The following is a 14,091-nucleotide window of genomic DNA, read 5'->3' on the forward strand; positions in this document are numbered from 1 at the left end:
CATACATATTTGTTACCCCTCCATCCTAGTACATCCCTGCATCTTATTCAATCCTATTACATTATCATTTATAGCACAATTGTTTATACACTTATTTATTTGCCAAATTATTATTATTATTTTTTTTGTCTGTGTGTTGTTGTCTCTGTGTACTGGAAGCCTATGTCACTAAAACAAATTCCTTGTATGCGCAAGCATACTTGGCAATAAAGCTCTTTCGGATTTCTGATTTTCTGATTTCTGATGATGAGAAACAAGAGACCAAACAATGCAGATGAGCTGAAGACCACTGTCAAAGAAACCTGGGCTTCCAGACCACCTCAGCAGTGCCACAAACTGATCACCTCCAGGCCACGCGGAATTGAGGCAAAGATTAAAGCAAAAGGAGCCCCTAGCAAGATGTACGGTAAATGAACATACTTTCCAGAAGGCCAACAATTCACAAAAAAATATTTGTAATTTTTTTTTATTGGTCTTATGAAGTATTCTACTTTGTTGAGATTGTGAATTGGTTTGTTTTGTGGGATTAGATTAGATTCAACTTTATTGTCACAGCACATGTAAGGTACAAGGCAACGAAATGCTGTTATCATCTAACCAGAAGTGCAATAAGCAGTAAGTACAGAATATACAAGGTCTACAATATGTACAATAACTATACAGAGGGTATATATGTATCAGATGGTAGAGTTCATCACTAATCTTTTGGTCCTTGTCCGGTGGCTCCTGAAGCACCTCCCGGAGGGCAGGAGGTTAAACAGTCCATGGTCAGGGTGAGAGGAGTCCTTGAGAATGCTGCGAGCTCGAAGTAAACAGTGTTTCCTCTGGATGTCCTCAATAGCAGGAAGTAGTGTCCCTGTGATGCGTTGGGCAGTTTTCACCACCCTCTGCAGTGCCTTGCAGTCAGCCACTGAGCAGTTCCCATACCAGACTGTGATGCAACTGGTCAGGATGCTCTCGATCGCACACCGGTAAAAGTTCACCAGGATGGCTGAAGACGGCGGGTCTTCTTCAGTGTCCTGAGGAAGAAGAGGCACTGGTGAGCCTTCTTGACCAAGCTGGAGGTTTTTGTGGTCCAGGACAGGTCCTCCGAGAACCAGTTCTTCCAGGAACTTGAAGCTGGAGACATGTTCAGAAACCATCCCATTAATGTGCATGGGGTCATGCATGCTTCCTTTCTTCTTCCTGAAGTCAACAATGACCTCCTTAGTCTTATTGGTGTTAGAGAGCAGGTTATTGTCAGCGCACCATGTGGACAGGTGCTGTACCTCTTCCCTGTAGGCAGTCTCATCATTGTCACTGATGAGGCCATTCACCGTGGTGTCAATTGCAAACTTAATGATGGAGATGGATCCCTGCACAGGCTTGCAGTCGTGGGTGTAAAGGGAGTAAGGGAATGGGCTTAGCACACAACCCTGTGGTACGCCAGTGTTAAGTGTGATGGTGGTGGATTGGGTGTGGCCTGACCGAACATGCTGAGGCCTGTTGGTCAGAAAGTCCATAATCCAGTTGCAGAGGGAGGTGTTAATGTCCAGGTCTCCAAGTTTTGTGGCCAGCTTGGAGGGAATGAAGGTGTTAAATGCTGAACTGTCAAGTCAACAAACAACATCCTAACATGTGTTGTTATTGTCCAGGTGTGTGAGTGCAGAGTACAGCACTGTGCATACTGCATCCTTTGTGCTCCTATTTCTGCGGTAGGCAAACTGGTGTGGGTCCAGTGTGGGTGGGAGACAGTCTTTGTGGTGTGCTGTGCTTGGACCAATCACTCAAGGCATTTCATAACGATGGGTGTGAGTGCTACGGAGAGATAGTCAGTCATTCAGGCACATTGGGGAGGAGTGTTTTGGTAATGGCACAATGGATGTGGACTTAAAACATGTTGGCACGGTTGCTTGTGTGATGGACATGTTGAAAACGTCTGTGAAGACCCCTGAAAGCTGCTCTGCACATGCCCTAAGCACAAGTCCAGGAATGCCGTCCGGGCCATCAGCCTTGCATGCATTGATCCGGCTCAATGCATTGTGGACATCTGTGGAGGTAAATTTGAGGTTGGTGATCTGCTGAGTGTGTAATTTTGGTGGCCGTCTCCTTGCTGTCGCTGTTGAAGCGAGCATAAATGTAATTTAGCTCGTTAAGGAAGGAGACGTCCATGACCGTTGGAGTGGAGTGGCTTGACTTGTAGTCACTGATGATCTGGATGCCCTGCCACATGCGTCGGGGGTCAGAGTTGGAAAAGTGTTCCTCTACCTTCAGCTTGTAGCAATATTTTGTCTTTTTGATGCCCCTATTCAGGTTATCCCTGGATTTACTGTAGGCCTGAGCATCATCTGACCTGAAGGCAGTGTTGTGGGTTTTCAGCAGAAGTCACACCTCCTTGTTCATCCATGGCTTCTGATTAGGGTATGTTTTTATCTGTTGTAACAGAGTCTGCTCCAGTTGGCCACACTTTGGTCCTCACATGGTTGATGAGAGGTGAATACTTAGTGAGAAACAAAGAAAGGTGAGCAGTCTGTCCGAGGTGAGAGGAGGGTTGCAGTGTAAGCTCCATCAATGTTTGTGTAAACATGATCCAAAGTTTTGTCTCCTCTGGTGTGTCTGGAAACATGGTGATGGAATCTGTCTTTAATTTGCAGTGATTAAGATCACCCGCGACAATAGAAGCAGCCTCCGGGTGAGCAGTCTGTGGTTTACTAATGGCTGCATGAAGTTCGTTCAAAGCAAGTTTGGCATTATCAAATGTGACTCAGAGTAAGACAATTATATTTACAATGCAATAAACATAGGCTAAAAATAAGATATTCACCTTAGCAAAACTGCATAAATTAGATTTTAATTGTTTAAAACATTTGAAATACTATTCGGCCAGTGGAAAGGAAGGAGACAAACTATATTCTAAAATATCTCAGAACTATTTAAAAACTTTAGGGATTTTATTTGTATACATTTATAAAAAAAAAAAAAAAAAAAAAAAAAAACACACGCATTTATAGTCCATATCCTTAGTGTCTTAAACCTTTAATGGTGTTAAATATGGTGTCATGTGTATGGGAATGTGCATTGAAATATGCATAACCTCACTTGCATAGTGAAACTAGGCATTGTAAAAGCTCCATATATGGGGACTTCGGGATGGTGAACATGCACAATCCTCCTGTAACTGGGATTTATAAAAGGGATTTTTGGCAGGTTCTGGTGCACACGCAAAATCTAGCTCTTGTGCCTACGTACACTTTTAGGATGAAATCTACAGAGTTTATAAATGAGATCCCAGGCACCTTGAGTAAGTCAAGTAGTTACAAATAGAGACTCTTATCAAGGGTTTGGAACTTCCTGCTTAACATTTGTTTGTCATAGATAAGGAACAAGAGGTAACAAGGACTGATGGAATAAAAGCGGTTTTATTTCATGGATTCCGTAACCAGCACGGAAACAGATCAAGGACAAGGAGACATGTAGGTAGTCTCAAATGAATCACCTGAAAAAGGGAACAGAAAAAGTGTTGGTTTGTGTTCAACCAAGAATTCAGCCAGGGCAAAGCATTATCAGGATGAAAGCATACTTGGCTGATAGTAGTCATAAACACGGATGACAGCTGGCTTGAGATTTTTCACTACAAGAATCGGTTTCAGCAGCAGACTGTAAGTCATAGGGACACCTTTGGAAATCTGCAAGACAGAACAGAGGAACACACAGAACATAATACAGCATCTAGAGAATATACCCAGTGTACACGGTCTCACCTCTTTCAGATACACTAGGACATGGTCCTCGCCAGAATCAACCCGCTCCACTATCGGGTCAAACAAGTCGGGCAGAGGTCCTAGCTGTATTTGGAGGGGGGGGGGGGGGGGCGGTTACACACACACACACACACACTTTGATAATACAACTGTAGCAGCTTTAAGCATCTTAGAAATTTCCAAATTGTCTTAGAACACATACGAACCAGTGTTGTATCAGCAGTAAAGCCTGACAGGAGCTTAATGTCCACTATAACCATGTTAGTGCTAGCTTTTGGGCCATTGTATCTGAATGAAGGTGGAGGATAAATGGGGTTAAGTCAATGGTAGCAATAAAACAGCTTCCAAGTTTAAGATCCAAACTAGAACTATTTTTATGACACAAAGCGGTTCTTACTTCACAGTTATGTTCACCATGATATTGGCTCCTTGGCAGTCTCCAGTCACCTTCACTTCAACACTCAGTGTTCTGGCAACTAGAATAGGAGTTGGGATGTTGTAGAAACATGCAACCTACAGTATGAACGCAGAGGAACTGGATTAAGATGGGCAGAAGAGAATCTGAACCCAAAGTGAAGATGCAGACCTGCACAGACACGCAATTGGAGCCCTTCACTTCAACACTATATCTGCCAGGAATGTTCTTTAGTGGCTTCTCCTGATACAGCAGCCTGTTGTCCTGATTCACATCAAATTTATACACCTCTCCTGCCACAGACGGCTGTACAGTAACCGTGCTGGAGCCCTCCAGGCTGAACACTTCAGCGGCGAACAGAGACAGAGCATGAAGAGCCACCACAGTGTCCTAAAAATAAACACCAGATTAAAACTCCCCTCAGACATCATTTGTGCTCCTGTTTGGTGTGCGGTCTCACCTGGGTGGAGGAAAAGCCTCCATAAGGGTTCTGCTGGGCCACAAGCCAGTTGACAATGCGGTTAGCATACCCCAGATCAGTGGTCGTGAGAGGCTGTACAGAGAGAACCGCTAGCAGCACATAAGAGCTGATCTCCACCGCCAGAGTGTCACCAGATGACGTCTGAGACCAGTGGAGCTTGTTGCCTTAGGACGAGAGAGTGAGGACAGAAAGTTGATGCCAAAGAACTTGAAAACCACAACAACAACCACCACCACCACGAGACTAGGTGAACCTCACCTTCAGAAATAGCAACGTTGTTCAAGGCAGTTAAAAGCTGTGCTCGAGTGCTGGTCTCTCCAGCCAGACTGAAGGTGTAGGCAAGCAGAGCAGTGGCGTAAGTGTTTCCCAGGTTCCCAACGACGGGCCTCAAGCAAGATCGAGCATTGGTGATGACCGGATCCTGAAGAGAGAGGGAAAAATAAAAACGCTTCATACAACACCCCCCCAAAAAAAGGTAATCTCTCCAGTAGTTGTATGAGCTAATTGCAGGTTTTTACCGTGATGGGGACACTTAGTTCAAGCAGTGATGCTGTAATGTAGGCGGTCATCGTTACGCGGTCACCAACCCCACCCTACAATACACCAGTATACAGAGTTCAGTCTCAGACCTCACATCTATTGGTTACAGTATTTTAAGAAACAGAACACACCTTCATTTCATTGTGGTACAGAGTTCCCTGCTGTATGAAGCAGCCATCTGAACCCTGCTTGCCGATCAACCAATCCTTTGCACTCTGCAGTACATGTGGATCAATGAAAATAAACTGCCTCGCCAGACCAAAAGATCTCAGGACAAAGGTGGTCAGCCTGGCCATGGAGAAGTTGTGACAAACAGAACTTACAAACCACTGGTGCCACATTATACACAAGACTAGAACATCACAACGCACCATGTGTTCGATTCATCGTTACCAAATGTGCTGTATGAACCATCACTGTGCCTGTAGTTCAGTTGTCCTTGGTATCCTGCTCAAGTCAAACCACATGGAAATTGGTCAGCAAGGGTGATGGTCTGATACAAGTCAATGGGAAGAGCAGGACTAAACCTCCTTGTAATCAAGTCTACAACAGTTTAAAGGTGGATCTGATCATCTATACCACTGTGAAGGTAGCCCGTGGCAGTCTGTCGAATGGCTTCTGTGAGTTGCCCTGTGGTTTCCAGGTAAAGCAGGATGTAAATATTAGGAGCAAGAACAATCATATTCTGTTCTCCACAGCCATATGGCAGCTTTAATAACTGGTCCAGATTCTTCAGGGCACGACCCATTATGTCCCCTTCAAGAGAGAAAACAAAACCTACATCAGAAAATTCTGCCAAACTTCACATGTCAGTTTCGGCGCAGTTAAAATGCTTTACCAAGGACTGAAACCGAACATCTGGCTGATCCCTGAACCACATCTGCTGGAAATGTCAGAAGCACATCTTCAGAAAGGGTGTTTCCTGCAGACCGAACACAATGGAATAGCTTTGAGTGTCAGGCTAAATGTTTGCTGTACAAGTATGCATTTGGAAATAAAGTGCAAAACCCACCCTTTGGACAGAGTAACCAACTCTGGGAGTTTGTCCTTTCAACTCCTTCAGGCTATAAAAAAGCAATAAAACACCAGTAAAGCAACATGAGCTCCATGATCAAACTCCAGAAACCTGGTAAAGACTTACCAGAATAAGTAGACTTTGAGTGACTTCATCAATGCGTCCCCTTGTTGGCACAGTCACAACCTCACTGCCACATAGAGTCTGGGATTGTTCAGCTGAAGCACTGACGGTCACATTAACAGGTCCTGCAATAGCAGACAGGAAGTGAGCAACACCTCATACAGAAACTCAGGGAGACAGAGTCCAATACTGACCGAGTACAGAAGCCGTGAACACCCATTTAAAGGTCTTTCTCCCATTGGCACAGAGACAGGATGAGTATGGCTCATTAAGTGGTTTAAGAGTAAAGGCCAAGGAAGAAGCTGGAGTCACTTTAACCTGGGAAAACAAACACCATGTGGAGTGAAAGCACAAGACCTTCTATACAGATCCATTATATAAATAAAACCCAGACCATGATGCACTTGGACAGGTAGTTGAAGACCGTGGCCTTCAGCTCGAAAGACTCTCCACGGATGATGGAGTAAGGCAGGGAGAGCTCCAGGAAGAAGGGCTGGAAGACCGTCAGCTGAACAGGAGGAGCCAAGCCAAAGCCTTTGGAGGACACACAGAATGCCTCCGTCTCCCATGTGGTGATGGTGTCAGGAACCTTGAGGGGTACTCGTGTGGATCCAGTTTCACTGAAAGACAGCAGGAGAAGAATAAAGGGAATGGTAGTAGTAAGAACTGTTGGTCAGTGGCTTTAGATGGAATAATATTCACTAACTCCACTTGAGCAAGCTGCCAGATCCAGGTTTCTGGAAAGTAAGTCCTGACAGTCACTTCAAAAGAGCGCTGGGCTCCAGCAGTTTCTGCTTGCAGAGGGATAGCAGCCGGAGCCGGAGCCTGAGCCGGAGCAAAAGCCCGACCCTGAGCCACTCCATAAAACCTTCCGATGGCTAAAAAGAGCAATTAAGCAGAAGTTCTTGTTTTCTGTGTGCCCTTTAGTTCTGTAGCTATGAAGGACTTAAACCACCCACCTTTTTTGAATTCATTAGATAAAAACAAAAATTTACTAAATCCACAAAGATCAAGGAATAACCTCCCAGAAGTCAAGAAATCACTTAAGGAAAGAACAGCCCATCTGTATAGATCTACCTTCAGGGAAGCCGTATTGATATTCTTGGCACCGAAGGGCTAATGCAGCAATGTTGGTTGTGATCTTTATTCCCACGCTCTGTCAGAGTAACAAGTCAAATCATGAAAGACATATGCGCGAGTGTAGTATTCAGTAAACTACATAGTTAAGAGTTGTCTTCTACCTTGAAGGTGGTGTAGGCTTGACTTATAACAATAGATTGACTGGGTCGAAAACGTATACGGGGTTGAAAACCTATACACTCTGGTTCATCCTCCACACTGTATGGGTAAACTGACTGCATCGGGAGCAAGTCAAACACCTGGGACCACGAAACAATGTTTAATACAGTGCATGGACATGAAATTTATCGTTTACTAAAACTGCTATAAATGACAAATCACATCATGTAGTATCGTAGGTTAGTCTAACAGATCCAGTCAGCATAAATCAAATTCTTACATTTAAAGATAACCAACCCCCCACCCCCAACAAAAAAAAAAAAAAAACACCACACACGTATACCATTTTAGGACTCAGACGTCTTCCTGGCTCCATGATCCGAACACTCTGATCAACAGCACTGAGGCCACACAGGGATCCTGCTTGAGCAGACACAGTCAAAGAGTTTTCTTCACCAGGAACAGCTGTAGGGGGAGAAAACTGCAGAGACACCTGGAACAAGAAGCCAATACACTTAGGATACACCACTGCTTCCATGAAGTGAAAGATGCTAGTACTCATCATACCTGGTTTTGGAAACACATTTCGGTGTCAAACGCTGCACTAGCAGCAACCACATTCTCACTGGGCAGAACACAGAAGGCCAGAATCTGCACTACTGGAGCCATATCGACACTGACAGACAGCTGGAACGACACTGTGCCACTTGTGACCGTATCAGAAGCCCTTGAGGTGATCTTTTTAAATCCATGGAGAACAATCACTCCTCTGGATAAGACCTGATAGAAGAAACCAGTGCATAAGTGATGGACAGACTACTGAATTTGGGAAAAATAAATAAAACTTGTCCACTCACCATATAGATGATGTCAACACTGTAGCCACCAGATTCTCCAACAAATGCATACTTCACGGTTATGGGAACCACAGCGTCACACTTAAGTGGTTGCTCAAGCTTTACTATACTCAGTTCACTAATCGTTGGGTTGCTGGAAGAACCAAGCTGGAGAAGCTGAACAGCTCTAGTATCTGTAGCGAAGTATGCTGACTTGAAACTATAAACAATGGCTGGAGTTGCACTTGCCTGGAGAACAAAATTAATTTAGGTTCACGCAAAAGTCTTGATTGATTTTTACATTTAAAAAACAAATCTTACCACCAGATTCAGAGCGGCTTTAGCAAGCTTAACAGTGTTTAAGGAGAACTTGGCCACTCCTTTCTGGTTTGTGGTCAGATTCAGCAGCAGTTTCTTGGGCCAGCTGTTACCATCCAGCAGATACACCGCTTTGTTCGCGATTGGAGTCCCATTGAAGTGACACACTGAGATCTGCTGGGAAAGACTGAATTTCAGAAAGGGAACCAATGTGAAGCCTTCTGCAATGAGGGATGATCTTTTACTTGCCTTTCCACTAATCACTTCTCCAGGTTCATAGTAATCTGGGAGGTCCAAAAATTTGACCTTGCCGACTTCAAATGTAATGGCCACAGTTGTGGCTTTTGAGATCACTACATCTGAGGAAAGACAGAGGAACAATAGTGCACCAAACAAACAAGTCAACTTCCTCAGACTTATTTTAACCAGTGGCAAGTGTTCTCACCTGTTCCCTCCTCAGTGACATTCACAATAACAGAAAATAAATCTTGTAAATGCTCAGATTTTGGCTTGAAAAACTCTGACGTACTGATAGTAAGGGAGGCACAGCCAGTGTCGTCCATCTGGTAGCAGAGCAAATATGGTCACATTCAGGTCAAGCAAAAAGCACAAGAATAGTCCTCTGCTGCAAGGCAGGAGTCACACCTTAGTGGTTTTATTCAGGCACTGACGGGTCAACTTAGACACAACATATGGATCACGACACACTTGCACCAACGCTTGACCAGGTACAGGCTGCCCATACGTGTATCTGGAAACAGCACAAGAAACAAGATCAAAAACCAACAAGTCACTAGACAAGAACATAAGTCACTCACTTGGCACAAGCCTCAACGGTCAGTCCCACATCTGCAATGCTGTACATCGGTGGTGCATTTATGGTCACATCAAACTTGGGCAAGACTAAACCAGAAACGAGACACTTTACATTAAGACCTCAGATCCATCGTTGAACAGTTGCATAGTGTACACAATGACTTACCATATTTTTTCACCTCAAAAACCTGTGAGGTCATTCTCTCACCAATAAAAGCTTTCAGTGTGTACATCCCAACCTGAGCTTCTGGGTTTAACTGGTGAGAAAGCCCCAATATCCACCCTGAGGTAACATTTGTCCACTGCCCAATCCGGTTTTTAGAGTTGTCCTAGAAAACGGTTAACAGCACAAAAAAATATAAAAAATAAACCGTGCGAACCAAGCATTTTAAGAAAAAAAAAAAAAAAAAAACTGCTATATTCGAAGATTTGTTCTCACCTCTACTACCACCAAACTATACTGTAGGATACAAAAAAAAAAAAAAAAAAAAAAAAAAAGTAATAAGGCATTTTAAACAAAGCTTATGTAGCGGCATCAATAGAAAAAAATATTGCATTAAACTTGCTCTTGTTCAGGTCACTCAATAAGAGAGCTCAGGCCTTACCATTTGATCAAGAGGCACAAATTTGGTATCCATTGTGACAACTCTGAAGTTAACTGCAAAATGAGACCAGAATAAATGCTCCCATTCTTTACGTAACACACTTGAAGCCATCAGAACTTTTAGTGTAATGGGCTTTTTACAGCTGATATGCATTCAAGGGCCATTTGTAGCTCACCCGTCTGTCCTGGATTGTAGATGGGTTTGTCTGTTTGAATGAAAGTCAAAGGCTGGTAACTTTTGAACATGACTTTGCTCTCTTCCTTCACTTTGAAGCCACCCCCATTAACTTCCACCTGAAGCTTCTGCACAGATTCTCCATCTACTTTAGGAGCCTGTAGAGAAATCCCCATTTAAATATGTACAACAAACCAGATGAGAAGTCAGCGTCTCCTGATGACAGACCTGGAAACTAAAGCATCGGTGAAATGCTATCCGAGAGCTCTGCTGCACAAGTTGAGTTACCACATTTTTCTCATCCAGCAGAGAAATGGTCATTGTGAGTTTCTCTTGGGGTTTCAGAAGACTTGCACACAATTTGGCTTCAGAACCAGACTCAATCACTCCAGGAAACATCACTATGAATAACCTGTGAAAACATTTCAGGTTCAAAGGTCAGAACATGATTGAACGGTCACAGGAAGTGGCTGCCATATTTAAGAGAGTCAAGAACATAAGAGCGCGTTCAGAAATATGCCAACAATAAGGAATAAGACCCAAAGCATAAGAATTCACCACAAATTATCTTAAAATGGTAAGAGTTACTCTCGTTTAATAGGCTCCAAAGATATAAGGTGGAGTGGGGGAATTTTTTATTTTTTTTATTTAAATGTTTTCCAGAATGGTTACGAAAACTCTGGACATTTCATACTTCAATTTAAACTTGTACCAGTAGGGCATTTTGCCCAATAGGTAACGTATGCTCCCACAGGTGGGGTAAAGTTCCCAGTCTGACTAAGCAGTTTGTTTTATACATTTAGAGCCAGTGGCAGAGCTAGGTGCTACAGGTTTTTACTATTCCCTGTATGGATCATAGTTTATGCACATTAAAATAATCTACATTAGTACCACAGACTTACTCCATGCACATTCAACAGTCTCCACCTACATTATCATTCACCCAATCACTCCCAACAAAAACCTGACCACCCAGGCTGGCATTTCTGACTGACATGTAACTGGCCAACCAGAGATTTAGAAGAAGTTGCATCAGCTGCTTTAGGTGTCTACAACTAGTGTATAACGAATACAGATTGTCTTTTTTTAATTAGGTTATTTGCTAGAGCATGGTCAATGTGAAGCAACAAAGACTTAATGTTGGATCTTCCTACAACAAGCATATTTAACAAATATTGCTACAAGTGTGACTGCATCATAATAATTGCGGTTAATAATGTTCATTGTCTGGCTGACGGAGTCTTGTATTAATTTTTCTGAAAAATCCTGTCATATGCGCACAAACTGACAGTCACCACTTATAAGCTATTTATTATTGTAGAAACAATTTTCTGTAAAGTTGCTTTGTATTGTAAACAAAGCGCTATACAAATAAACTTGAAGATTTCGAGTGATCATATGAACCATTCGGCCAGCATGGCCTGACTTTGTGTCAGGGCAGCAGTTCGATGAACAAGAAATAAATATTAAAGGATTTAAAAATAGAGACAAGATTGTCTGTCTTTGCTCCATTTCTGCAAAGCAGATGGCTCCACACAAAACCCATGTGGAGCGTTTCTGCAGCAACACAGATGTTTCCTTACTGAATGAATTTGCCTTTATGAACAAATCAGGAGAGTCGATGACTTCTTTCCTGAATTAAAGAGTCATTCTAAAAGTAAATGTAAAAAAAAAAAAAAAAAAAAAAAAAAAAAAACTTAAATGACTTAAGTGGCTTGCTGCTACCTACTGTTAATTTGGGTTTCTCATTTAAAATGCGTCACTGTATTTTCCGTCACTTATTTCTATATTGCGGTTTTTAAATATTTAAAACAAATCAACATTATTCAATTTGTAATTGCAGTGTAAATTATTTTACAATTAGGGAAAAAAACAGAACCCTGCATATTTAAATCAAGGTTATACTTGTCTTTTCTTCAAATCACTTGTTTTTCAACAATTTTTTTTCAGGCAATGCAAGTTAAATCCATCCATCTGTCCGTGTATATTAGGAAGCATTATCCCATGTATTTTGACACATCGATGTCTCTGGAACTCAAACAGCATAGCGGGTCTATATTAGACATAGCGATGCCTCTGTTCACTTCAAAGCAGTTTCATAGTCTACTTACGGCCCTGATTTCTGTTCTACAACCTCCGACGGCGGCTCTGTTCTCGGTCTTTGAACAGCAGGGATCACCCTCATTCTCCGTGCATCAACGGCAAAGAAAAGTAGGACTAAAACGAGTCCTTTCCTAAAATCCATCACAACCATGAAGAGCGATCATCCAAATCTAAACCGAAATACTAAACAGAAAACCTCTTCTGTTCAACTCAACAGTCGTTCAGTTGGCTGCACTGTTACTGGTTTTATCTTAATGCTCTTAGCCTAATAATAATAATTGGAACAGGCTGATTTCAGGCAATTGAAGCGCCTTTAGGGCGGAGATAGAGCTCCGGTAATTAATCAAGCTCGCACTCACTCCGCACATTACAATCTCACGCCAAATACCAGATTCTAAAAGTTATTTTTAACAGCCATAACAAAGAAGAAGAAGAAAGAAGAAGAAGAATAGTTTCTACACCTATCCCGAGAGGCACATCTTGCTTAAAACTGTGCTCTTGCGCTAGAATTTGTTTTCGCTCTTAGATGAAATGCTGTCAAAAAGTTATCATATAATCAAAATTGACTTCTGGTCGATGGTTGAGACTGGGAGTGAACTGCACCTGGAATTTTTCAACAGTCAACTATTATGCTTCATGCAGCTGCGCAATTCAATAATATGAATCATATAGCTAATATTAATTATTTATTTAAAAAAAAAAAAAATCCTGGTTTGCAAATTTGGCCGTTTAACCACGTTTCACAGCAAGCAGTAGGCTTGTCAAAATCTACATTAAACCTGGTCCGTGTCCAAGTGTTGGGAAGACAACTTTTTTCAAGTAACTAAACACATTACTTTTTAATGTACAAATATCTGGGTTACTTTTTCGCCATGTATATATACATTTAATAAACATATTAAGAATTTTAAAAACCAAATGCACTTATTTATCAAGTAGAGGTCTCTGAAGGAAAGTAATGGGAGTTACAAGATCAAGGTGTTTTTACACCATGATACCTGATTGGTTGATGTAATAGTGACGTTAGGTTTAGGGGTGGGGTTGGGTAAGGGGCAGGGGCGGCGTTAGGGGTGGGCTAAGGGGGCTGGAGCCCCGAATGTTTTCAGTAAAGCCCCGAATGGTTTTGTTACCACCATGCCATCAATGAGTTTTCATGCCCAATAAAGTAATTTATATTAGAATTTAAATAAATACAAATAAATAAATATCTCTCGATTCTCACGTCCACAGTGTCTGTAAATTTACCCAAGTAAGTTTCGCGTTGTCATTCACACCCGACGAAAACCGCCCACTGATTCTAGTGCTTATGACTGACATGTAAACTGGCCAACCATCGATGAGCCTCTGTACGATCCAGCCAATGAAATGAGATCTTTTTGAGGCAGACGGTTTGTTGGCGTGTAGCATTTTACTAGATCAATTTATTTGAAAATTAAAATGGATATGCAAAATTCATCTTCTTCTTCTTCAAAAAGGAAGTAAAGACCCCCACCCCCCCCCCCCCCAAGCCAAAACACTTGAACGCCAAGATAAGAGCTTCAGGTATCTGTAACTTTTAATCTTAGTAGTATATTTATTTTTCGGTTTTAAATTGTGTCTGATTTAACGTTACATTTTGAACATCTAACAGTTAACGGTTGCGCAGCACAGTCTTTAGGACACACACACCCACCGCTCCAAACTCCC

The 14,091-nt window shown here is 42.3% G+C and overlaps 1 protein-coding gene across 1 annotated transcript; it reads right to left on the bottom strand.

The window, feature by feature from the left end:
- Positions 1 to 3,379: 3,379 nt before the first annotated feature.
- On the bottom strand, positions 3,380 to 12,672 carry LOC127942351 (alpha-2-macroglobulin). Its single transcript, XM_052538041.1, has 34 exons — positions 12,414 to 12,672; positions 10,531 to 10,714; positions 10,304 to 10,460; positions 10,129 to 10,181; positions 9,963 to 9,983; positions 9,690 to 9,852; positions 9,526 to 9,610; positions 9,353 to 9,458; positions 9,153 to 9,270; positions 8,957 to 9,066; positions 8,711 to 8,881; positions 8,411 to 8,638; positions 8,121 to 8,333; positions 7,897 to 8,046; positions 7,556 to 7,693; positions 7,392 to 7,470; positions 7,021 to 7,192; positions 6,709 to 6,934; positions 6,509 to 6,632; positions 6,318 to 6,439; positions 6,189 to 6,240; positions 6,015 to 6,098; positions 5,756 to 5,932; positions 5,548 to 5,623; positions 5,308 to 5,464; positions 5,155 to 5,229; positions 4,895 to 5,057; positions 4,616 to 4,800; positions 4,327 to 4,545; positions 4,138 to 4,253; positions 3,947 to 4,028; positions 3,741 to 3,824; positions 3,560 to 3,665; positions 3,380 to 3,475 (listed from the first exon to the last, which is right to left on the bottom strand). The coding sequence occupies exons 1-34, from the start codon at positions 12,554 to 12,556 to the stop codon at positions 3,435 to 3,437; spliced, it is 4,380 nt and encodes a 1,459-aa protein (XP_052394001.1). The 5' UTR covers positions 12,557 to 12,672; the 3' UTR covers positions 3,380 to 3,434.
- Positions 12,673 to 14,091: the final 1,419 nt, after the last annotated feature.

Source organism: Carassius gibelio, chromosome A3, assembly GCF_023724105.1.
Source record: "Carassius gibelio isolate Cgi1373 ecotype wild population from Czech Republic chromosome A3, carGib1.2-hapl.c, whole genome shotgun sequence".
Taxonomy (NCBI): Eukaryota; Metazoa; Chordata; class Actinopteri; order Cypriniformes; family Cyprinidae; genus Carassius; species Carassius gibelio.